General features: G+C 38.8%; 1 protein-coding gene across 1 annotated transcript in view; it reads right to left on the minus strand.

Annotated features, from left to right (window-relative positions):
- Positions 1-25,105, minus strand: part of LOC104156417 (utrophin-like) — a gene marked incomplete at its 5' end in the record, with an annotated part of 48,598 nt that extends 23,493 nt beyond the window's left edge. Inside the window, 6 exons of the mRNA XM_009696329.1 lie at positions 3,319-3,393; positions 4,378-4,439; positions 15,961-16,021; positions 20,863-20,941; positions 22,362-22,508; positions 24,837-25,105. Coding sequence (XP_009694631.1) covers positions 3,319-3,393; positions 4,378-4,439; positions 15,961-16,021; positions 20,863-20,941; positions 22,362-22,508; positions 24,837-25,105 — 693 coding nt within the window. The remainder of the gene's footprint in view (positions 1-3,318; positions 3,394-4,377; positions 4,440-15,960; positions 16,022-20,862; positions 20,942-22,361; positions 22,509-24,836) is intronic.
- Positions 25,106-25,506: the final 401 nt, after the last annotated feature.

The raw sequence follows: 25,506 nt of genomic DNA on the forward strand, positions 1-25,506 counted from the left end.
TTCCTAGTGATTTGGTTTGACATTTTCTTTGCCTTTCCGAAGCATGCTGCATCTGAACACCTTTAAAAACCACCCACAGTTAAAATTACAGGAAATACAATGGAAGACTAAAGTAACTCAGACCAGAGAATGGGCACAGAAGATGACTCTTTTCCTACCTTAAAAGAAAACCAACAAATAAAAGTCAAGAAAAGAATTCTAACCACTCTCCCCTCCCTCAGAGAGGAGGTGCTAGCACACGTTGTGTTTTGGCTATCTCAGAAGCCATTCATGGGACAGAATCCAGCTGAGAATCATCACAGTCAAAGGGAATTTGATCTGTTCCCTGGCAAGAAATAATCAGCTAAGTAAACAATGACAAAAGGAATGACACTAATTATATTTTTGGAGGTGATCTTAAAATTGTACCAGATCATAACGAGTTCCTGTTCAGAGACAGAAAATTCTTGCAGCATTTAGCATTGTGCATAATCTGCAATGTCTTTCTTAAAAACCCACAATGTCGTGTTCTCACAAATTACACCAAGCTCTGGTCAAATATGTGAGCGTAATAAAGACCAAGATTTTTTTGGCTGTTGTCTACTCCCATGAGGCAGAGAGATGAAACAAGCAAACAGCTTCATAAATAATGAGGCAGACTGGATCTGTAGAAACGAGTTTTACTCCTGGTTCCTTCAAACTGGAATATTCTCTTTTTACTACTTTCCTCTGTCCTCCTTCCCCTGAAAACTGGAGACAATACTCACTTTGATAGGAGGGCACTTTTGAAATCTGAGTGAGAGCAGCTAACCATTGTAGTTATTACAGAAATTGATATATTTCGCAGTAAAACCAAGAGCAGGAAGTATGATCCTCCTCAAAGCTTATTAGAAATAACCAAAGCGAAGTTTGTTCTATACAGGTCACTAGACCATCTGTATGCCTGTCAGAAATAGGCAGCATGATTAGCATCCATCACGTGCAGTTTGTTTTTTCACCCTTCCCTGGGAAGCAGCACGCACAAGGAGAATTTTACTTTGCTTTCTGATTTCTTGCTTTGCTTCTGTTTTTTAGGTACATGTTGACGCATACTTTATACCCTGTGCACTGATAGGCAGAAAGCTCATAATGCTCTTTAGTCTTGCTGGGAGATGAAACTATAGTTTCAGGTGGGACTGTATCTCTTGCACAGAGAAGCTCTAGGCTACGCCAAAGAAATAGTGTTTTTCTTTCAAAGGACAGGTTCTGTTTTTCCCAAATGTAAGACCTTGAACTTGATTTGAAATCCTATGAGAAGCCAGCACAGCATATGAAGAAGTGGCAAGAGGTACTGGAGAGGTACTCCACATCTGTGCCGTTGCATAAATGCGCTCTAGCTTTCCGGAGTAGCTAGCTACCATCTCAGGCACAGCTTCATTTGGTATAACGTATATCTGAAGTCCAGCTAAGAAGCTACTTCCAAGATCAGACTGCTGCCTTCTAGGCTGGAAGGAAAACTGATGACCTGGAGGGTGGGACGGGACCCCTCGTTGTGCAACTCCTTCCTTGCTTGCATCTTTAGGATGACTTTGCCCTTCTTGTGTTCCCACTCAAACTGCAGTACTGAACACCCTTCAGTGCTGAAAAGTCCTTCCACAGCAAGGACTCCTGAATTTAAACAAGAAAATTTGGTAGTGTTGTACAACATTTTATACCAGCTGTTGCCAAGACCCTTTGAAAGGTCTGAAATCTGTGACTTTCACACTCATACACAACTCGCATCTCCTTCCAAAACTATCCATTTTCTATTTTTTTTCCTACTTCACCCAGTTTTCTTTCCAATAGATGAGTGTTTTTTCCATTCACAGTCCTAATAATTTTTAAGATTCATATTCTCATCATCTCTACAACAGAATTTTTTGTACTCCTTTCTTTTTATACAACTTAATCTCTCCAGTTCTATGTTTCAGCTAGTTTTCTTCCACACATCCTCTCTTCTCTGCCTTCTCACAAAATCTCACTTCCTTCTAAGCTTTTTGTCCTTTCAGTTATCTTGATTATCTTCATGTCTTGCCTCTCTCTATAATGCAAACCATTTCTGGACTACGTCAAATTATTAGTTCAATCACATTTCTCTAAAACAAATATTGAGCAGTTACAAGCTAGCTCAGCTCCCCCAAGAAAGTACCATCTTTCTTTTTCTCATCCTGATTCTCAAGGAAATGCAGAAATACCAGTGGCAGGATGACTCCAAAGAGCACTCCGAGCTTGCTTTGCACAGGAGGCTCAGGCAAGAGCCCAGAACCCCAGCGTGGTACTTGCTGTGTGACTCAGAGAAGTGCCAAGTCCAGAGGCCAGGACAAGACCTCCTGATAACATCCCTTCTGCTAAACTTTGAACGTGGCAGTCATGTAACTTGCTGCTGTATTAAACCATAATTGTGATATACTGTGAATGCTTTTTTAAATACCTAGCAAATATAGAACAGAAAACTGGAGACACAAACATGAATCTTGGAAATGAAGTAGTTTAGACAGCTAAGCCTACTCAGTAGACACTTATCCTTTCCTAAAAAAAATCTATGTGCTCTTCAGAGTGGACTGTGGCTGAATTACTAGATCGCTTCAGAACAGGGACAAATGCCAACACAGGTCTGGGCAGAATATCCAATGTGCATATTAAATCCACTGGTTATTTCCTATCTAAATTTAAGATCCTTCTCCACATCCCCAATATATATATACACACATACTATTATTGCTAATAATAGTAGTTTGGTTTGTCCTAGTGGCTTTTTGTGATTAAAACATACAGAAATACTACCTACCTATAACCAATTATACAGATGTGTATTCTTTCCTCTCACACTCTGAGTGGCCTGAACTCCTCTTTAACTGGAATTCACACAGCAAGATATTCTCCCCGAGAGGAAGGAATATTTTCAAAGTTACATCTAGCAGCAGTAAACACTTGCAAAAAATGGAATGGAACTCTCTAAAGTATAATAAAATACCTGAGTTTATGTCAACGGTCAGGATTTTATCTCACATCATTTCACACCAGCTTGCATCAAGAACAGTATACAATAGTCAAGAGGTCCAATATTTATTTTCCTATCACTTCTCAAAGTATTCTTAGTGGGCATACCTTTTCAACTTACCTGCTGCATCCCTTTTTCCATTAATTGATTTTATTTATTTGCAATAATGACACCCGCTATTGGCAATTCTTCCTGCCATTTTGTTGGCTGTCAATCTATCAAGGATGTATCTAGTCCCTTGTTAAAGCTGTTAGACCTAAGCCAAGACTCCCTTCCCCAAGTACTGCAGAGAAACAATTTGTCTCAAAGGCCAAACTCACAGCACAGCGCTTTCTGTAGTCTTCGGATTTTGATGGCTGTACGGTAGGCAGAGAAGCGTACGTTGTTCAAGTCAGCTGAAACAGTAGAACAGAAATATGAGCAGCCCTAAAAATAGAGTCCAAAGTTTCCTTTACATATAAATTTTCACATTTTGGAAGAAGGCTGATATTCATTCTCTTCTCTGCAACGAATGAACAGGATATATCAGAACAAACATAACAAACTGAGAAGCTGGGACCTCAGTCCAATGCACCTGCAGGGAAAACCTCCCAACTCTGACAGTCCAGGGCCTTCAGAGATTGGCACAGGTAATACCTATACATATAATAGAGCTTTACATACATATTATACAGTGTTAAGTAGCTTCCAGAGAAGTGCTCAAATACATAAGTTTCTCAAATAATTTACAACTCCATCAGACAATGTATAGGAAACAGAGGGCAGCAAAGGTCACGGCAAGAGAGAAAAAATGGCTTTTAAAGCTGTAATTTCAAAAGCCTTGACATTGTAAACAGTGCTTTGGAAAGGGACAGTCAGATAGCCATAAGCTCTATTTTAGAAACAGATAGGTATAGTAATATTTTTCCTCACTTAACAGTATTTTACCCTTTCGCTCCTTAGAAAGGGAGATTTCACAGTAAGTGTAGATGTTGGCAAGGCATGTTGAACAAGCTGTACCACAATATGGTCTAGCCTTTTCTGAAAGTGTAGCTACTCTGATTTATCACAAAAATCAGCTCCCTGCAGACCAGCATCCTGCTTTAAACACGCAGACAGCCTGCATCATCGGACAATTCCCCACGGATTTAAAAGAAATGAACAAGACACTGCATTAAAGCACAGAGTCAGAGCATATTGTGCAGAATTAATATTACTGAATGGCAGCGCACACGACGTGTGGATTGCAGCAGGTTTCACGCACAGTGTGTCTCATCGCAAAGTGGGAAATGCTCTGTTACACACAGTTCATGGCAACCCGGCTGTGGTCAGCATACAAACGCAAATTTTACTCACGGAATGAACATCACATAATGGTTTATTTTAAGAAATGCACTCACCTAAGGACTGGAAGAGATCAGTCATTTTAGGATGATCCCAACAGGTTGTCTGTGTCTCATGACTATAAAGGAACGAGGTAATCAATGTTTCAGACAACACACATACACACTTCCAGAAGACCAAAGATACTCTGATTTTCTGTGTTTAAGTGGCAAGAAATCCCTCATCTCTTTAATTAAAATGCATGATCTGTGCCACTTAGCTCCTTCATTTTTTAAATCACAACGCTAGACAGACAACAGGCTGCCCATATTAAACAATATTTACTTTTGATTCTAAGTATGAACTCTGATCCTGCAGCTAAGAGGCACACTAATAAGGTAAAAATGCAAAATTTCCTGCTGCTGTAGCACAATAAAAATATTTGTAAAAACACTTTAAAAATAAAAAGAAGTGAGGTTTTATTTCAAACTTCATTGCATATCTGAACACATATCAGAACACATACACCGATTTTAAGCTTTACCTGTAACACGTTTAATGGAAAGTCTGATCGCTGTTCACACACCTGATCAACAGGTATCTTCATTCAGGGGGTGCGTTCTACGCTAGCGCTCACAGAACCCAGAGTCAAAAGGCAGCATCGCTTAACCTGCTGTTTAGCACTACTGCTTCAATGCACCAAGGTTTCAATTATGTAGCCATTGGGGTCAAACCATGTATTACGTCAGGTCTACCGGACTCTCCAATTCTCTTCTACAAGACACGTTTTACTTGTATTTATTAATATTCATTGCTGGAATGATTGCACATTCTTGCCTCACAAAGTATTTGCATTTGAGTTAGATCAGTAAGAAAATTAATTAGAGAAGTTGTATTAAAAAGATCATAGTATTCCCTTTAAAAGTTAATAATGAAAATGAAATGATGCTAAGTTAGCAAATCTAACAGTAATGAACAGAGAATACCACTTATTTCACCTTTGTTTCTATTTAAAAATTGTTAATGTGCACACTTCCCCCCCCCGCCCCCCCCATACAGGTATACTTGATTGTAAATGATGACTTGAAATGGCACTTTGCCATTAAATGTAGGGGACTGTATCTTCAGTTGGTATATATAAATGACTGTACCCCAGTGGGTACACAATAATCTATCATTGCTGATTTTTTTTTTTTTTTTTTTTAAATTGAGGAACTACCCAAGAATTAATCATTTTATGCCAGGTGGTACAAAAAAAAAAAAGGGGTAGAAGGTCCCTGGCTCCAAAGAGCTGCAGAAACAGGACAGGTACCACAAAGGGGAGGCAGGCTCCAAAGTGCTGAGGTCCCTTCTTTACATTACCCTTCAAGACACACTAGTGGCAAGTGCATGCACTGGGTCTCTGCAAGGGGATATGATCCCCACTTTCCATTCCATACATCAGTGTGACCTTTCCAGCTTTGAGTTTGGTCGAGGTCTCCACAGTCAGCTTCTCCCTGTCATTAGGCTTAACTCTCTGCCATGGGTCTCGTTTGTATACCTAGCACCATCACAACTCTGTGAGGTCTTTCTCATGGAAGGTCATAGACATGAAATGTATTTCCTACTAATACAGTAGGTATAAATCTTCTTTTCCCTCTTTGTGATTATTCCCTAGTAGATGACTGAAAGGAGAGAGAAGCCCTGCATATGATTACATTTAAACAAGAGAGATTTATACAACGTGCAATCAAAACAGCATCTTCTGTTAGACCTTGGTTGAGTCTGAAATACTATACTAACCCCTCCCCAATTCAGAACAACACTGAAGTACATCTTTACATCTGAAGACAACTTTTATTTGGTTTCAGTTTGACAATAGTATCACATGAACTGCATTCACGTTTCAAATTCCAAATGAGACGGGCGAAGGCTCTGATATGCTGAATTCCCAAGCTAAGGCATATCAGTATCTAAACCAGTGGTTCTGCAGTTTCTAGAAAGCCACTTTTAAAACAGCACTATGTTTATCCTTGTCCAGAAAAGTAATTTCAAAAACAAGTAGCTTGACAATTATTTCCCTGGACGGGGCACATCAATAAATCATCATGAAGCCAACAACAACAACAAAGGATGTATCTGGGTTTGGTGCTGTGCCAAGGTAAAGGCAACTGACTGTCCAGCATTCTCAAAAAAGCTGGTATAAAAAAACCTGCAGTATATTAGAAAGAAGAGGAACATACACAGCTTCAGTAAATAGGAACAGAGAATATAATATAATGGTTCATACTGATCAACTTATTTAATAACCTCAAAATTAGTCCTGAGGCTGCTAAATATCTGCACTATCATGTTAAGCGGGATGTCATCATTGTCATGTTGACCATCTAGAATTGATTTCTGTTGACAAAACCCAATGCAACTGCACATAGAAATGTATCTAATACGTGATCAGTTAAACAATGCTTGTTATAAGGAAATTGCTTCACCTCAACTTCCCTGACCAAGAACATTCCCCCCCCCAAAAAAAAATAATCCTCAAACACACACTAAACAGAAAAAAAAGACCAAGACTGGTGATTTTACTGATAGTAAAACATCATAAGTGAAAAGGATTTTCTGAGAAGACTCTTAACTAAAACACCCTCAAACTTGTATGTTAAAAGTAAAGGTAGGTGGCAGTACTATGACAGAAACTTTAAATATATGGCATATATAAAAATACATTTTACACTATTTTAAATGCTGAAATATTAGTGCAAACATTGTACGTAATCAACATGCAATTTAGCTGAGTCAAATCCTGTTTACTGTCTTAAACTATTGTGTCAAAATTAGCCATGATAGTAAGAATTTTGCTGAATCACAACCTCTGCTTCTCAGTTCACTATTTTCTGAAATTAAAAAATGTTTCCATGAAGAAATCTATTTCCTACTTGTGAGATGCTCCAAGAATCTCACCTGGGAAGTGCAGCAAAAATACAAAGTTTTATTAGCAGTAAATGCCTTTCTACACAACAATGGATCAATAGCAGAAGTTGATTTGAAATTCTTCTTTTCTTGCAATAAATTGTTAAATTTTGCTAGGTCCAACGACCTTTTTTTTTTTTAGTTAAAAAAAAAAAGAAAAAAATAAATACTTGGATGAATCCTTGCTTTCCCCCACCTCCAGAAATATACTGATATACTCCAGTATGCATCTGTAATGCTTAATCAGGATGTGGGCAGATTTAATTGCAATTTAGATGCCAGGTTCTAAGTGATTTATAACCCACATGCAATGAATAAGAGCCGATATTACCAAACTTTTTCCTTAAATCAAGTTTCCAAGATTTAAGAACAAACAACAGTTTCATTATTGAAGCTGTACGATTTAAGTACATAGTTTCAGTAGTTTTATCTGAAAGACTAAAAACTACTTTAATCTTGACAACATGCTGTGCAAAAATAATATTACTTTTTCTATTTTGTGTGTGCTTAACACAAAGCAGAAAAAAGTGGAGATATCCAAAATCTCTGTATCCTGCACTATCATTTTTTCTCCATTTAATGTAGTAAATACCTGAACAGCTAGATCTTCTCTTTACAGTAAAACATTAAATTTATACATAAATAAAATAACAACCAGAAAATATTTTTTATGTTTCTATTTTTCTTTGAAAGAGAAATAAATTTGTGCCAGACTGTGTATAGACTAATGGGTTTTAAAAAACTCATCGCACTGTTCTTTTCTATGCCACACAGATTACGTGAGAAAGAAGGCCCAGTGAACATCATTTGGTGGAACCAAAGAAAGGCAAGAGGGAACCCCTTCACCCAGGCTCGTCCATAATTACCTCCAAGTCAGTACTACCCGACAGCTGTTAAATGACTACGCAAGGTGAACACAATTGTGCCAGCCTCATCCCAAAACACCTAGCAAGAAACCATCCCTAACAGCTGAGCAATCCCACACACGGATCGAGCGGAGAAGAGGCATGGGCTCAGAGAGAGTGGACCACCAGCCCAAGAGTTCAGGTCAAGGGAGGCAACAACTCCACGGCCACTGGCAGGCTGCTACCACCACCGAATATATTCTATGGATAGGCTTCATTTAAGACAGAAGACACCAAAGCCAGGCTACTCTGGACAGAACTGAAGAAAAAGTGTGATTGTGAACCTAAAATGAGCTATAAAAAAACTGGGGGAGAGGGGAGGAATCAGTCTCAGCAGTGACATTTCCTAATGCAAAGTTTTATTTGATAACAATTTCATAACATGCAGGGACTTTTATGCGGACACAAATTGATTTTCACAGGAAGAAAAAAATGGGTGTGCAGATAACCTTCCTATGCTACAAATAAAACTGTCAGAGAAAGGAGTCATTTTATTAGGCGTTCCAAAGGGGAGGCAGGCAAGACGAAGTGCTTTCTGGTGATTTGGTTTGTAAAGCAGCCCTTTGAATTAAGATCCATCTTTCTCTGCTGTAGCTACAGTAGCTTTTGTGTTCCTGATGCAAGACTAACACGAGCGGATCAAGCACTGAGAAATGTGCTCAGAAACTTCATAGTACTGGACGGTCTGCAACAGATGAGACAGACTTGATGAAACTGGGGGAGATCTTTCTGATTGGGATCTCATAGCTCCTTTTTATGCAAGTTCATGACATAGCAACCTATTCTAAAATACACACCGCATTAGTTACAATTGCCTGGCAGTTATTGCCCAGAGAGTAAGAGCAGACTTGGATGTTCCCTTGCTTCTCTGATACCTTGCTCAATAAACACAAATAACATCCAAGACATCAGACCTACAAGAACAAGGAAATTGATAAACAAAAGATTACACACCTTCTTTGTATGTATTTGACAAGTATATGTGAAAGATGTCATCCTTAGAGCAAAGGACCAGAAATTGCTAAATTGCTAATTACTGGAGTTGCTAAAACAAGGTAAGCAACTAAAGCAGTACGCAATTCACTCACAGAAGTGCTCCAACCATTTTCTGGAGATTTCCAGGCAAAATGATTTTACTACATCACAAAGAGAGCTCCAACTTGATTCCTCTGGAGGTCGAAACTTGTAGTAAATCCCAGAAGGCAATTAGGTAGAATTGGATGGATTGTTTTTACCACAAAGAGACAACAGGAAGTCTTCAGATAATTCAGCCCTGCTAGTGACTACCCGCTAAGAATGTGAAGAAATGCCATTTTCTGTATTTCTCTATAGAAAACAATCTGTAACTCCCAATGATGGAAAACTAAGCCTGCAGAGAAGCTAATGGAAATTTGGAATGATGCTGAAGTTAGCTGGAAAAAAAAATTGATTTTACATGATAACTTGTGAAAATACATAAGGTCATGATTTTTAGTCATCTCGCTGAACTTCTGTAAAGACTCAAAACAAGCATTTAACCAAGAGCAGACAAATCTACAGAGCCTCCGCTCTCCGTTCCAACTACTGTGGCAGCTCTGTCCCGGGTCACAGCGATGCTCTCCCAAGTACTCTGCTAACTGCAGGAAGAGCTGCTTGTAGAGTGAGGTGGTATCTGCTTTGAGTGAACGTGAACAACAGTTGGGCTCCTTATTCATCTTGCATGCAGATAGCACTGAAAAAAAAGAACTTTTCAAGGTGTACAGCAGCCCAGGTTACGAGATTTTGTTCTGTACAGTGGGTGGTGGAAGAAGGGATTTCCGCTACGACAGAAGCGAGCTGGCGTACAGGTCAGTAACACAAGTGGTGTCAACATGTCACATCTTCCCGCGTGGTTCAGTCGGGGAAGAATTAAAAGCGCTTCACTAGCTGAGCCACAAGAGAACTCACTCAGCGTTATTTTTTGGGGTTAGTATCAAAAGACTGAGTTATTCAGAGTAAGAGTCTCCTAGGTCTCTTCAGCCAAAACTTATGACACAACATAAGCCACGGGGCAAAACACACATGCATGAATAGATTACATGACAAAACAGTGTAATTTAAAAAGCCTAAATGCATGTGTAAATTTCACTAACTAAAACCAAACATTATAACCATAAAACATTCCAAATTTTAAAAGCTACGTATCAATGAAGTACTCTAAAGCTTAAATGGCAAACATTTACCCTTACAATCTGTTCTTACCCATTATGTTTGCTGGCAGCTTTCTAATTATAACTGGCAAAGGCAACCCATGTTAAACACATTTCTTGGTGGTAAATAAAAAACTAAGAAACAGTTAGCATGTCAGTGAACTTCTAATCTCTAGAAATAAGAGAACGGTCCTGTTGAAATGAATGGAGTAAGTTGTACATCTCCAGGCGCTTCAATCTGCCCATGGAGTTGTGGAAAAAAAAAATTCAATTCATTCTTTGACTATAAGAAAGAAAACTAGAGACAGCTTTATGGGTTTTTTATCATTTCTTAGCACGGACAAGGCCTACGTCTGAGTTGATAATCACTGGCAAACACCGTAAGAACGGACACGGAAACAGTACTCTGGCATTATGTGAAGTAGCTTTCTGTTCCTATAGTCATTCGCACAAAACATGACCTGCAATCAGGATCTTTACTGATCACTAATGAATCAACAGCACTCAGAACTCTGACTTTCCTGCCCTTGCCAAATTTCAAATGGCATAACAATATTTCCACTTTATAAATATGTCATGGTGTTTTATCTAGGTAGCGTACATTTTCTTTTTTTTTTTTTTTTTTTTTTTTTTTAGGGCCATTAGAAAATACTGGTTTGTAGTGAAAAAGAGTTGGTATAATGCACTGTAAGGGTAATGTATATTAGAGGTTGGTGGAGCAATTTATATGCAGATATTTTGAAATCCCTCCAGAGAAATGTACTACTGCATTTCTTTAATAGAAAATGAAGACCAGCACTGGAACTGGTAATTGAAAGAAACTCTCAAAAACTGAAACCTGTATTATCTCTTTCTGCAAATTATATTTTATTTCCCCTTCTAAGGCAAATAGTTCTTAATACTGATAAAAATGGGATTATGGTTGTAACCAGAATAAGAAGAAAAAAATTAAGTTTCCCAGTTCCATTAGTTGTCCCCCTCTTCCCCATACAGGCATAAACCAAGTATTACGAGAGACCTCCTGAAGAGTCTTGAAAAAACAGGGAGAAGCAGAATGCATTTTATTCCCGTCCCCAATAAAGTTGAGCATGCAATAGGAGGTGATAAAATGGGATTTTTGAGATGCTGGTGATGCCGGCCTCTTTGCAGGATTGCAGAAAAGTGACCAGAGCAACTATGGAGTTTGATATTGAACAATTTAATGATTACACCAAGAAATTGCTCTCCCTATGTAATGCCCTGCATGAGATCAAACTCACTGTGACCCTGTCTGTATTATCCTTTTGTTTCTTCTGTGCAGTACAAATATCTCATAATTTATAGCACTGAAAGGTACACAGCTGAAGAACACTTAAATTACAGTTAAAAGAACAACAGTGAGAAATGCCAGGGTAATTATGTTTTCGGCACATTCCTTTCAGTTCATCATGTTTTCCTCAAGGACGTTTAACAATCATACATAGTGTCTCCTTTATTCTTCTGTTTCTCTTTAGAATATTTTTACTGAAGTGCTACCTAATATAGGCTTTATTTTTTTTCATTTTCTGTTACGGAGGCCAAGTATGTCTTAGTTGTGTGATTCAGTTAGTTATAAGTGAACAACAGCAGAAAACTCTCCTTATTAAATCTCAAACCTTTACAAACCAACCAGTGAAATAAGTATTCAGTAGCAAGTTTGCCAAACCTTTTGTCCAAACTTCACACTTTGTTTACCAAAAGTGCATTAGCAAAAAACACTGTGCCTGCTGTGCGGTATCCCCCTCCATGCTGCTCATTAGTCCCACTCTCTTGTATAAAGTATGGAAGACTAAGCTTTTTTTTTTTTTTTAGACAGCATCGAGATCTTATAGATTCAGGTTTTCATTGATTGAATTCTACTGCGACAGAGAAGACTCAGACTACAGAAATACAAAAACTTCTATCAACTGTCATTAAGAATATAAATCAAACAGGAGGCAAAAAGGACTAAATAAAATCATATCAGAGGCAAAGCCATTTGGCAAATTTTGTTTACATAGTAAGACAATTCAAGAGGAGAAAAGAGACAAGTTAAATCACGTGCGTAGGTTCAGTTCAACCAAACCTCCGCCAGAGCCCGGGACACACACACCTTGATGAACCCGGGCTCAGAGAGTTATCTGTCCTTCTGCCAGCCAAGCAGCACAGTCACTCCTTTCCAAAGTGCCCCAAACCCAGACTGCTGCTGTCTGAACTTACAGGGCAGGGGAGTTTGCACACTGGCTATTTAATCTTTCACGTCCTTCTGTCCCCTGAGTAAATACAATGCCAGAAAGGGCAGACATGCCAACCATTAGTAAATGGGGTGGGGAGAACAAACTGGACTCCAAAGCCAGCACGGAGTGCTGGCACACTAAGGACCTCTGTCTCCGAGACACTTCTCTCCATGCGAGTAAATGCAAGTTACCTCTGGTGTCAGGAAACTAACAGAATAAATGCTGCTCATCTGAAAATACAGATGTTGTGCATCTTTTTGGCATTCTCCTTACAGATTCATTGCTACCTAAAGTGCTCCCTCCTGCCTTCTCGGCTGCAGTTCTCTAATTTTTTTTTTTTAAACTCCATTCTCAGTGTGCCATAAAACTGCAAAGAGTGCAGGTTTTGTTTTTTTTTTTTTTTTAAAATACTCATCTTAACTGAGGTACAACTACATCATCATCTGCAGTTTTGTCACTTTCTGAATATTTTACATTTCTCATCCAAGGACACTCACAAAAGGCAACTGAAATGAAGTAAAAGTATGAATTTATGGTTGTCTAAGAAGAGTGTATGTTCTTGTTCAGAATTAAAGTAGACTGATTTCAATTAGCATTTATTTCCCGTTCAAAATTAATTCAAAAAAATTCTCATTTTTCAGCCAGCAATCACTGAATCATATTTTTATTCTTCTTGTTTTGCTGTTTTTCTTCCTTATCCCATAAAATGAACAACTGGTACCTTAAACCTTCTCTCTGAACATACAGATCTTGCTGTAAAGACAGTGAATATAATTGCTCTCGAATGATAAAGTTATTAGACTCATCATAACTGTTCCTTCTACTCGTGTTGTGTTTTACGTCAAAGGCATCTCATTCAAAGAGGTTAGTACAATTAAACAAAAAAGAAAATTAAGTTAATCTTCGCCTCTTTCACAGAATTTCCTTCTATATGAACAACCACCATTAAATCCTGTTGACTGTTCTCTTGAATTGTATTACAAAAGCTCATGTAATCACTCCAATTAAATAAGTTTTTGTGTCAGCATCGTTTTCTTCTCTTCTTTAAACTACATCTGAAATTAGGGAATAGACAGTGATTTAAAAGAATATTTAAAGCTAAGAGTACTCTCCAGCCTGATCATATCAAAGCAAACGAAGTTCAGAATCAGCTCTTTTCTGCTTTATTTTCCACAACTCTGTTTTTTATCTAGCTGCTGCTGCCAACATTGAAGTTTAGATCAGTAAGCAATAAGAAATGAAGGGAACTGCCAAGGTCAGTCTGCTTGTCAGACTGCGGAGCTACTGAAATTCAGCATTCTTCCTCAAGCTTTTTAAAATAAGTAAATCCTACTGCTTACATGTAACATCATTCTTGTCTTACAAGACACAAGAATCAAGACATTGCTCCAGCAGCATGTATCATGTTGAAAAAGGAAAAGTCTTCTTTGAGATGCAGTAGTTAATCTGTTGACTTCATTAAAGCCATCTTGAAAATACACCAGTGGTCTCTGCTTCTATAAAGACCTCGACCCCCAGAGAACTTGCCCTACACTCTCCATCCCTTTATCAACCTTCCTGTGCAAGACCATTAAAACAATTTCTGAGATGCTGGGGTTTGTTTCTCAGCCCCAGCTGGCTGCATTCCCCAGTCTAGCTCTAGGGCAACCGACACACTACTATCAGAGCAAGCCCACAGCGTCAGTGGATACTTTTCCACCAAGCTGCATGCTTGCAGGATTACACCTAGTGCACAGACTGAAAAGACTGACTTTCTTCTGAACTAGTCATGACAAAAAAAAAAAAAAAGGGTTCCAAAACCTGAACTCTGGCTGAGGTGCGGCAAGGAAGATGCCCATAAACTCAAAAAAATGTATTATGAGGCATGAAAAAAGGATATGCATATGAAATATTCAAGTTAAAAATCTTTGCTTCGCTCAGCACAGATCAGAAGCTTTAATCTTTGTTCCATCTGTTGTGGTGGCAGGACTGCCCACTCTATCCTCCAACTCCGAACGTACCCGGGAGCCCCACAGACCTACTGCTGTAGGTGTGATCATTTTAACTGCCCTGCTGCCCGAGCCTGGGCACTCAGCATGCCCCCACATCCAACCTCTGCCCTCTCCTTTTCCACTGGGGGCTGAGGGAGGAACCTTTCCTCCAGCGTGTCACAGCTTTCTGTCGCCTCCTGCAAAACTTTTCAGCAGAGGTGCAAATGCTTTCATAGAAAATTCAAGGTTCTTCACAGCAGGTTTTTCCTTTTTCTAGTCACCTACTCAGACCCTTTGAAAAAAATAATCATCATATCACAGTTCAAAAACAAGCGTCACACCTCAAGAATGATGACAACAGGTTTGATCGACATAGATTTAGCGTTACCTGCTTTTCAAAGCTCTCAAGCACTCATAAATTGTTTGAAGCGCAAAACGTGGTGCTCAGATTTAAGACAGAGCAATATACGATAGTACAAAGTTCTCACCAATGTTCTTTTAGAATGACTTCTTTGCAGATCCAATTCATAGTCATCCTACAGACTTAAAAAACTATTTTTTTTTTTTCCAAACTCAAACTGATAACATTTTAAACCCCATCTTTTTCAGCCTAAAATGAACCACTCTGGGTCTGGCTTAGTATACACTGTACCTTCTTAAAATTTCATTTATGTTTCTGGCAAAAAGCTATCCTTCTCTCAAAGCTGCAATCTTTGACCTTTAAAGTATTGGCAAACAGCACATAAATAAATGCTGGTGGAATGAGAAAACTCAAGTTAAGGATTGCTCCAAGTAGAACACATTAGAATCTCCATACCTCCATAACTAAGTATCTCTTATTATTTTCAAATTAAATATCTCAACCATTCCTCTTGGTAACCAAGGTATTTGTACAATTTGTGTCAATATTTACATTAATGTTAAATTGACCTTAATATCAAGCATTTTAAAAACTTCCATAAAGTAAAGAAAATGACAGGACAGTCAACATGTGTCTATTTCTGAATCTGCTTTATAGATATTAGTCACCACTGTTCTGCTATAGGTTATAAACTTTGCATTTTTAAATACATTATGTATTCAGGTTTTTTTTCCCTTCAGTCTACAGCTTATACTCTGGATAAGCCACACATATAAGACCAAGCTTAGTTTCAATACCAATACTCTATTACACCGGAGCATCTCTGCTGTTCCCCATCTGTTGGAGTGGGGTTTTTAGTTAGGGTTTGTCATTGATTTCTTTGTACTTATTTCTAAATAATACAGTATACAAAGCAATAAACATGAAAATGTATAGTATATGCAGCATAACACAGTGTGGAGAAACTATTGATAACATTTCTAGTTACTACTTAGTACCTATGTTTTTCTGCCAGGTTATGGTGGTAAAACCCTCTGTCATGCTTAAGGAAAAAATAACCAAGGCAAACTTACTTGATATAGTAGGGCACTTTGTTATGTGAAACAGATCTCTGCCACGGAAACTGTACCGATGCTGAGGAAATAAAGAGAAGGTAATTATTAGAAAGCACCTGTCGAATAAAAAAAATCCAACTTTATTTATTTATTTTAAAATTAAAACAGTTTTAAGAAATTAAATGGGAACAATTAAAATTTCCCAGACAACTTTCAGTAATTAGAAAATCAGCTGGAGAAAACGATGTTAATCTATCAAGATGATTCTAGGCATCTATCTGATGCGAAGCTGGAAATAAAACAAATGTGGTGATTTTACTTCGAAGAAGGATAATAAATTCTGAGCAAGCAAGCTATCCATCCAGGGAAAACGGAGACACTGGTTTTCCTGCCTCCATAGAATTATTATCAGCTTAAACTTTGAAAATAAATGCTTCCACTACTATAATTAATGCTCTGCAACAGAACAAAAAGGAGAAATATCAACCTTATTTTTATTAGTTACAACCCTTAGCTCATATTTGCAACACAAATTAAGATTGATTAACACTGTATGACTAACAAAAAAGGCATTAAAACCCATCTTTGCACACCTTGCCGAACAGTGGTAATCTGTGCAGACTTTATGCAAGTCTGATACATCAACAGATATCATCCATAACATCAAGAAGCCTTCTGCACACTGAGCTGCAAAAGGCATGAAGTCATACATGACACTACAACTGTGCTTACTGAAAGATCCCAGGAGATGAAAGGGGAAAAAGCGTTCAGGCCAACAGGACTGCTGGTGCTCAACTTAAAAGCAGCTGTTTACTGAAGAACCATAGGCACTTGTATGTCCTACCAGAAATTACCGGACTAGTGCCTGGTTAATTAGGGGCTTATCATAGAAGAAACTCACTTCACTAGATTCACTGTGGAAGCATAAATTGAAAGAACAGGTAGCAATAACTGATCATCACCATAGGATGAATTTATACTGTACACGTATGCCAACACCTCCAAGACAAGAGTGCTTACTCTTCGGTGCTGACACCCCTCTTTAAAAACCTGGTAAAATGAGACACAGCTTTGATCCACACTGGGTCTCAAGTAATTAAACTCTCAATTAATCTAATTTTCTGCAAGCATGGCCCACTTCAGAGCTCATCCCTCTTTGGGGGAAAAAAAAAAAAAAAAATTCCATTTGAAAGTAACTCTCTCCTCCTCCCCGAAGACCTTGCAAGGCTGCAGCGAAGCCTTCCAAGCCATGTAAGCCCCACAGGGCAGCGCTTCTGCAGAGAGGGGCAGGTCTTGCCCTGCTCCCAGCCGGCTCTGCCCTGAGCTCTTTAATGGCTGTGTCCTCTTCCTGGATCACACAGAATTTCACGGTTTATCATTTAAGAAACGTTCATGTACCAAAAGACAGATTAACTGGGAAGAATATCTGGGAAACTACAGGAATCAAGTAAACCACATTATTCACTAGAAGAAAAAATAGAAAATTCTGTATCACTATTTAAAGAAGAAAATAACATTTGCAAAAAAGAGGTAGGTAGTTACCCGGTAAAGAAAAAATACATGAGGTTACATGCTCAAATAGAGGTATTTAACTAAAAAATAATCCTTAAGCATTCATAACCGAAAAAAGAAGAAAAAAAATAAAATCAACCAGATGGGTGAAGGTGGCCACCAGCTTGAGAATTTCATTCTTTAGCATTGCAGTTTGGCACCTATGGTGGCTTCAGTACTACTACACTAATTATATCAGCTAACTAAGAAGAAAAATCTGGTCACAGTTTGCTTAGGTACGATTTATGTGCTATGACAGATTATAGACATACTGCAGTGACACAGATACGGACTAAACAATGTAATAAATTATAGTGTTAATTATTACTGACCAAGTCATGCTCTGTTTGGGAACAACCTTTCTAAAAACATTGACGGTTCTCTGCTGCATGAACCTCAACCTAATGAAACTCCCATTCTTTTTTTTAAAATCAGTTTCTGGATGCAAACTGAACAGAGCAGTTATGGATTCTGGCACTCGCTAGCAGGCCTGCAGATATTGGTAAGGCTGGACACCACCCAGAGATGCTGTGAGCAGGCCACTCCAAGACCTAGGCTGTTTGTTAGGGAACACGCGGAGCCAGCGCTTCGTGGATGTTCGTGGATTCCTCTAAGAAAGCACACAAGAAACACGGCAGAGAGGAGTGGGTTGTGGGCCTTAGAACATAAATGAATTACAGAAAAAACAAGTTATTGCTTCTAAAGGCAGGAGACAGCAAAACAATTTTTTTTGCAGAGAATAAAGATTAGAAGGATTCTTCACCTTTATCTGTATGAGGGATGCGTAAAATTTACTGATCGGTAACTAACTTGCAAGGAGCTTACTTTCCATATCCAAAGCAACAAAAAAAAGAGCAATCAAATTCTGCCTACCACTGACAAGAGAGGATAAACATCTCAGCGAAGAGAGGGATCACAGATTGCCGTGGCCTCCTAACAGCGCTTTACCTCAGCCTCCTGCTGCAGGGCACTTTAGGGAGGGCCAACGTCACGTTGTTTGCCAGTCTTCAGAAATATTCTGAAGCACTTACTTAGCAATAGTCTGGATGAATCCATGTAATTGGTGTTCCACGAACTCCAACAGCAGTATTCAACACTGCACTGTGTCTTTTTAGTAGAGAAACGTTACTAGCCACTGCAGAGGTGAAAGGACTGGATTAAGGGGGCTGGAATCAGGGTGCTAGGTAATCTCATCGAGGCTCCCTTTGCCATCAAAGGTCGGACCAGATGATCTTCTGAGGTCCCTTCCAACCTGGGCTATTCTATGATTCTATGAATCTGATGAACAGGTAGAAACAGGCACTCTGATAGCACAAATTACCGAATAAATGACAACTGGGAGCCAGACAGCTAAAAATAGTGTGATGACAAGCTATGGTCTCTTGTTAGGATTTGAAGGAAGAGTAACAGGTAGGTGAGGTAAATTTAAAATAGCTGCTGTCAAATGAGCACAGATAAAAACCTCCCCTCTAATTCAGAAGTGCAACTTTGGCAATAAAGATTTGCACAAGACATACATATCATAATCTCAGTGTCAGGAGTTTGAGATTATTTTATTCAGACTATCGCTCTACTTGTTCCTCACAGTTAGAAGTCATTTATGGCTGCTAAAAAGGTTTGAAAAATTTGATTTAGAATATGCACTATTTCAATCTGTCAGAATAAAACCTCCATTTTTCCAGATTTAATCATTTTTTTATTACTTTCTTTTTGAAGTTACTGTCCCTGACTTTCATTTAACAGACTTTTATATAAAAGTTGAAGGTATTAAGTTCTGTAACTCTGACTAGTTCAAGCTCTTAAAAGAGGGGTTTGGGTTTTTTTTAAGAAGTTTTTGCTGTAGTTTGTGTGGGGAAGGAGGCTGTTTGTTTTTAACAAATAATTTAAATGGATAACTGCATATTATTTGGATTTGCAGGACTGTGCTACTTGGCTATAGCTCTTTGCTGTATCTACCAACATGCAATCTGGAAACTTTCCCTTCTTGACTTTTGTATGTAACATAAACCAAATGTCCCCTTAAACCTGGAGAAGATGCCCTAAGCAAGGCTGAGGTATGCTGATAAAGCACTGCATAGTCTCTTTTTATTTTTTTTTTAGATCAGTCAGCTGAACATTACACAGACTAGACTGACTACTCTCCCAAACAGTTAATCTGGCATTTTTCAAAAGTGCCAGAGGTACCACTATATTCTTTTTAGCAAATTATTACATTGGTGTACCCTCAAGGTTACAAGTTTGAGATTGGAAGGGCTATAAAACCACTGTGGCAACACTATGCAATACTTCTAACAGGGTTTAAAAAAACCAAACAAATCACATACTTTTAAAATTGTTTGTTTGTTCTGTCCTTTTTTTAAATTGACAAAGTGGCTCCAGGAATCATTATTTTGTATAACAGCTGTAATATTTTAAATACACTGCACCTTGTTTACCATGTTCTTCACTGAAAAAAACAGTTGTCAATTTAAAATAACAATATGGTTGCCACGTAACTCAAGAAGAAATCAAGATTTATTTATTGTTTTAAATTATATTAGCTGTTTAGCTATACAGTGACATAGCACTTGAGAATCTCTGGGACAGAGCTGCTCGTTTTTATGTTCTCTTCTCAACTCCTGCAATAATTTTATCTTCATTATTGAAGCCTTCAGTTAAAAACTAGAGAGTCGACCGAGTTAACACTTTGTATCATGAGCTCGGATGATGGCAGATAGGCTGGAATGTCAGAAAATCAACATGGATCTTGATATCATAATCTACCCATCTGTACCAAATAAGTCTAATGAGGGAGCAAAAGCATCTGCTTTTGCCCTCTTAGTATATGGAAGATTGCAGGCTTACAGGTGTAAAATTTTCACTAAACAGAAAAAGCAGCAAAGATGGGTCTCAGAAGGAAGTGATGCAGGTTTCCTTTCCCCATCCCTTTATTTGAAGTTCCAGGAATGTATCACATGAAGTCTTTAATAAAAAAAATATCCAGGCAACTCTTCTTTTGTGTCATCCCAGCAAATGTGGAAGTGAAGGGAAACCGAGGAAAGAGGTAGCAGGGGATGAGAAGATGTGGTTATGAACACATAAAGATTCTGGAACAGCCACAGGTCAGACCTTGCAGCAAACAGAGGACAAAGAATAAAGCAGCCAGGGGCACAACCATAACTCAGCAAGATGTTGCAGAGGGAAGCATACCAGTGAGAATGTCAGCGGAGTTATGAAGATGAAACACCCCTACAAAAACAGGGAGGAAGATAAAAACATGGAAAAGGAACTTTCTGTTCCTCAAGCCATAGGGAAACCTGGAGTAAAGAGCAGCCAGTGTTTGAGAAAGCCGTCCCATCTCGCATGCATCTATTAATTCAAAGAACTTACTGGAAAGAAAGTGCTGTGATGCAGGCCCAAAATCTCGGTGTGCCTCCTGTAACTGTTTAAGACGATCATCTACAGACACCTACACATAAACACACATACACAAAATTTACATTGCATTTACCTTGTAACACCAGGGCCATGATAACAAAAACACTTGTTTACATCCTTTTTAAGTTAAATAAATTTAAATTGTCTGTGCATCATAGCACTTATTTGACATCCAACTATTCAAGGCTATTTTTTTTCTTTCATTTGCTTGATGAAAGTTTTGTTCATGTCTTGCAGCGTTCCCGTGCGTGTACCGCAGATCAATAACGAACAATAGTAATTTCATGGTGACTACAGCCGACTGCTGAAGTTTCTGACCTCCTCCGAACCCTTCATTGTCCATATTTCCATAGTCAGCAGGTCTCAGTTTGACTGTATTGATCTCACAGCTGCCTTTCCAGCACAGAACTGTTTTGGAAGATACCGCTTCACTGGCTGACATGACTCCCCCTTGGTTTATTAATTGAAACTGCACTAGCACACCCAGCAGCAGTTTGGCTGCTTGGTTAACTCAATTTGAGAGGACACAAGAAAAAAAATAAAAGGGAAGGTCTGATACGACACATTAATAGTTTTGCCTTTCCTCTCAGGAGGGACTGATTCAAAATTACTAGCCCAGAAATTGATGCCCAGGGTTTTGAAAATTCAGTCCCACTGCCCTCAGCTACAGAGGTGACAGATCTTCCATCCTTACCCCAATTCTTTCAAACACTTAATATTACCCTTAGAAACCAGATAAAGAAACAAATAGCAGCTGACTCACAGTAAGTATTTCCTACCAAAAAAAAAAAAAGTGAGAAAGTGCAAAAATTGACAAAGGAGCTTTTAAATGATGTAAGAAATTTCATTAAATCGTTCCCTGCGAAACTGCATGAGCCTGAACTGTAATCAGGCACATTGATTTACCTTTCTCAGACCGTTTAAGCACAATAATCGTAACTAAGCAATACGAATCTCTCTCACAGCACATCCTCTTCTGTTTATAATGCTAAATGTGCTATTGCTCACATCTAGTTATAGCTCTACTAATACTTACGTCACTTTAAGTGAAATTCCCTGCAGAAACTGAACATTCAAAACCAAAATAAAACAGCTTTCACACAAGCTGGAAACACCACAGAAATATGTACACCAGTTTTCAGTAACAATGATTTATGCAGTAAAAATACTGCTATAAGACATACACAAAAGCATGCAGCAATAGTTCCCACTAGCCTCCAGAGATTAACGCCATCTCCTGAGTGAGTAAACCGCTGAGACAGCTTGAAAGGAAAAGCTTTCAGTCAAGCTACACAAGGAAAGACAGCTCCCTTTATCGCTTTGGTACCACTAGAGTAACACCTTAAAGACAGAAATAATGAACAAATGGTAATAATGCATCTTTTAAGAGAACAGAAGGGAGTGGGAAGCATCCCTCCCCACACACCTACTGTACACATTCAGAAGAATACCTGTAAAAGTTTCCACCGCATATTAAGATCGTCCAGTTGACGAGATATCTTCAATGATGGATAAAGGTCAAGTGGAGACAGCTGACTGGACAAATCATTCACTGTTTTAACTTTCAAGTTGATGGGAGCAATTTCTTCTCTAAAAGCCTAAAAGAGTAAGGAGTACACATTTATGTTCAATGGATGTCCGAGCAGCACAGAAGCCACCATAAACTCAACGTGGTGCTGACTTGCCCAACATAGCAGCTTATGCTAAACTGTACGCAACTCAGTTCTCCGGCAAAGAAAGTTCACTCACTTCAATATTCTTATTAACTCCTTCATATCCATCTTTAGAGAAAAACAGTATGAAATTTACTCAAATGCTCATATCCAAATTGCACCCCTAAAGCAATTTAAAGAAGTTTTTTAGTGGTGCCATATGGCTTTTCTTTCCAAAAAGAAATACGTAATGCTTTATCAGGAGCTTTAGCAATATACAGCCTGTCAAGTGCTCCTAAGAAAAAAATGTGTTCAGTAACTACAGTTTTCCAGCACTAAGCAGCTGACAAAAATTCAATTTAAAAACTATTATTGAATTAGCAAAGCATGAAGGAATGTATCTTCTAAGGAAGAGGATTACAATGTTTTACCTGATTAGAACTGTAGAGTAAAACCATTACAAGGATTAAAAAGAAGAAAAAGGTTTATTGAATCAAATGGAACTAAATACAGTATTAGGACAAAATTGATGCAAGTTTTAGTTACAGTTGAAAAGAGGCATCAAATGTCTGTCTTGCTGTGAGCAGCTAATTGTTCAATCCTATAAATTGTTGATTAAACATCATGAAACAAGCCAAAACCAACTGGAAAAAATATTTTCTTTGGACAATTCAATTATTTACCTCCCTTCAAAATCTCTCCCATCAGGCCCTGGACAGAAGGAACCTACTGGCAAGAAAGAAGTGTTTGGCTTCTGGACAGCCAGCAAGCCTCTATTACTTCAGCAGATGTTTCAGTTTTTCCCTAGCAATGAAAATCTACAAGACTTTGCTTTACTCTTCTTTATGGAGAAAAACATCAAGATATGACAAATCACTTCTTAACATGAGAACAAAGAGCTATTCAGCATCAGCATCTTATTGCTTGCTTTAGTATCTATATTAAAATGTAAGAGGGAGAGGAGGAGATGCATTACTCTTGTCAAGTCAACAGCAGTCTGGATATAAATCAGCTATGACTGCCTTTGTTTTAAAGATTTTGGTTCCATTAAACCTGAAAGTAACAACAAAATTCGGAGAATGAGGATGTTTACATTGGTACACCTGAAACAATGCAGCCCTGTGTTAACTTCTTATGAGTCCACAGGCTGTGTATACATAGAGTACTTGCAGAAAACTTGTGCAGCCCATGGCCCTTTGTTCTTCCAACACCAGTGTCCCATGCTGAAGACACGGACGGCCAGGTACGTGACCCCAGGGTCCTCTAATGTTTTGCCATATTCATTCTTGAGCTTAAGAACTGAAGTTGTGTTTGTGAAACAGAAGCTTGGTGATAACTGCTAAATTTGCCTGAAACAGCAGTTTTCTCTACCTACATGTGCATATCTACATGTTCTCCTGGAATCCCTGATATTCAAGCACTGCCCCAGTCAGCTTTCCTGGAGTATGTTAGTTATGAGAAGACATTCCTTCTTTGGGGAGCTCTGCATTACTGGGTCCCCACCGAACCCACGCAGGGGACAACTACAACCCATCACGAGCAGCTGTGCCTTGGGGTGCTGAGCCCTGCATTGGTGGCCTGGAACCCTCGCTGCAAGAACTGGTACGCCCATGAGAACTTTACAGGGTAGTGTGTCTTCTTCATTTTGAAATAATCCTGAAGAGAAGCCAGACTAAAGTAAAAGCAACTACAAGGTTTCACTCATACAAGCTAAAATAGACAATAGATGTGTGAAGTTTGTGAAAGTTAAGGAACAGAAATTAAAACTATGTATATACTTCTGTATGACTGAAAGAGCTCTAAATGTTTTTCTAAGAAGAAAGCTATACATGATGGCCAAACAGCTCACCACTACGAAAAGGAGGGGAGCCTACTGTCAACTGTCAGGATGAGAACTGACTCGGCTCGTTCGTACTCTGGCGCCTGGGCAAAGCTCCTAACACACCCGTGGCCTAACTATGGATTAGACAGTATTTCTAGGAGGAAACTATTTAAATCCCAGAATACAATTTTTTTCATTTAATGAATGCTCTATTCTCTACACATCCGTAGCTTGCTGATCACATGTGCTTACGCCATCACAGCTGACACAGTGAATGTGGCACAGCAGCAGGCTTTCTTTGAGACCTCAGATCTAGTCTCTAAAGAGCACTTCAAACTGTATGTGAGAATTTAACTACGCAGTGTATACACATCTAAGGTGACTAGGGGTAGTAGAATGGAGGGGTCTGACTCTTACACAGGCTAAATATTTCCCAGGAGTTCCACACTTACTGTAGTTTTCTCAATGTGATCTGGTAATGAATCTATGAGCAAGTCTCCCACAGGTTTCCAGCCATTCCTCACATTTTCAGCCTCCTTCAAGTCAGCATCGAGGTCATCCATGGCACACTGCAGGTCTTTCAGTTTTTCTAATGCTTTGTCCACTTGCTTCTGCCAGATACTGGCACTGGCATTTAGGTTCTCCCATTTCTCCTTTACCTCTGACGACTGCTTACGCATAGCTTTGGCAATCCTCATGGCTTTCTCCTCAGGGGTCAACTCTGCAGAGGAAAAGTAAAGTTACAGTGTTTATTTCTTTCTTCCCGTGTCTAGTTAAATAGACAATGCTCCTGAGGTACATGCTCAAGAGAGTCAGTAAGTCCAGCACCAACTGATAATGTGTTTCAGCAGGTACAAGGTGGAAGAAAATCCACCTTGCCATAATGGAAATAAACCTTAATCACTCCTAATGACAAAATAAAGTTTGATTAGAGGATAGGAAACTATTCCTGACTTCCATGTATTACGATATCTGCAAAGCAAAGGCAGCTTACTGCTGGTTTGTCGCTTTTGCAGGCACAGAGGGAGGAAATAAAAGACCATGCCTCCCTACTGGAAACTGCACATCCTGGGGTTTTTTTGAGTGTGGTGGTTTTTTTGGGTGTGGTGCATTTGTGGTTTT

Source organism: Cariama cristata, unplaced genomic scaffold (genome assembly GCF_000690535.1).
Source record: "Cariama cristata isolate BGI_N322 unplaced genomic scaffold, ASM69053v1 scaffold653, whole genome shotgun sequence".
NCBI classification, from domain to species: domain Eukaryota; kingdom Metazoa; phylum Chordata; class Aves; order Cariamiformes; family Cariamidae; genus Cariama; species Cariama cristata.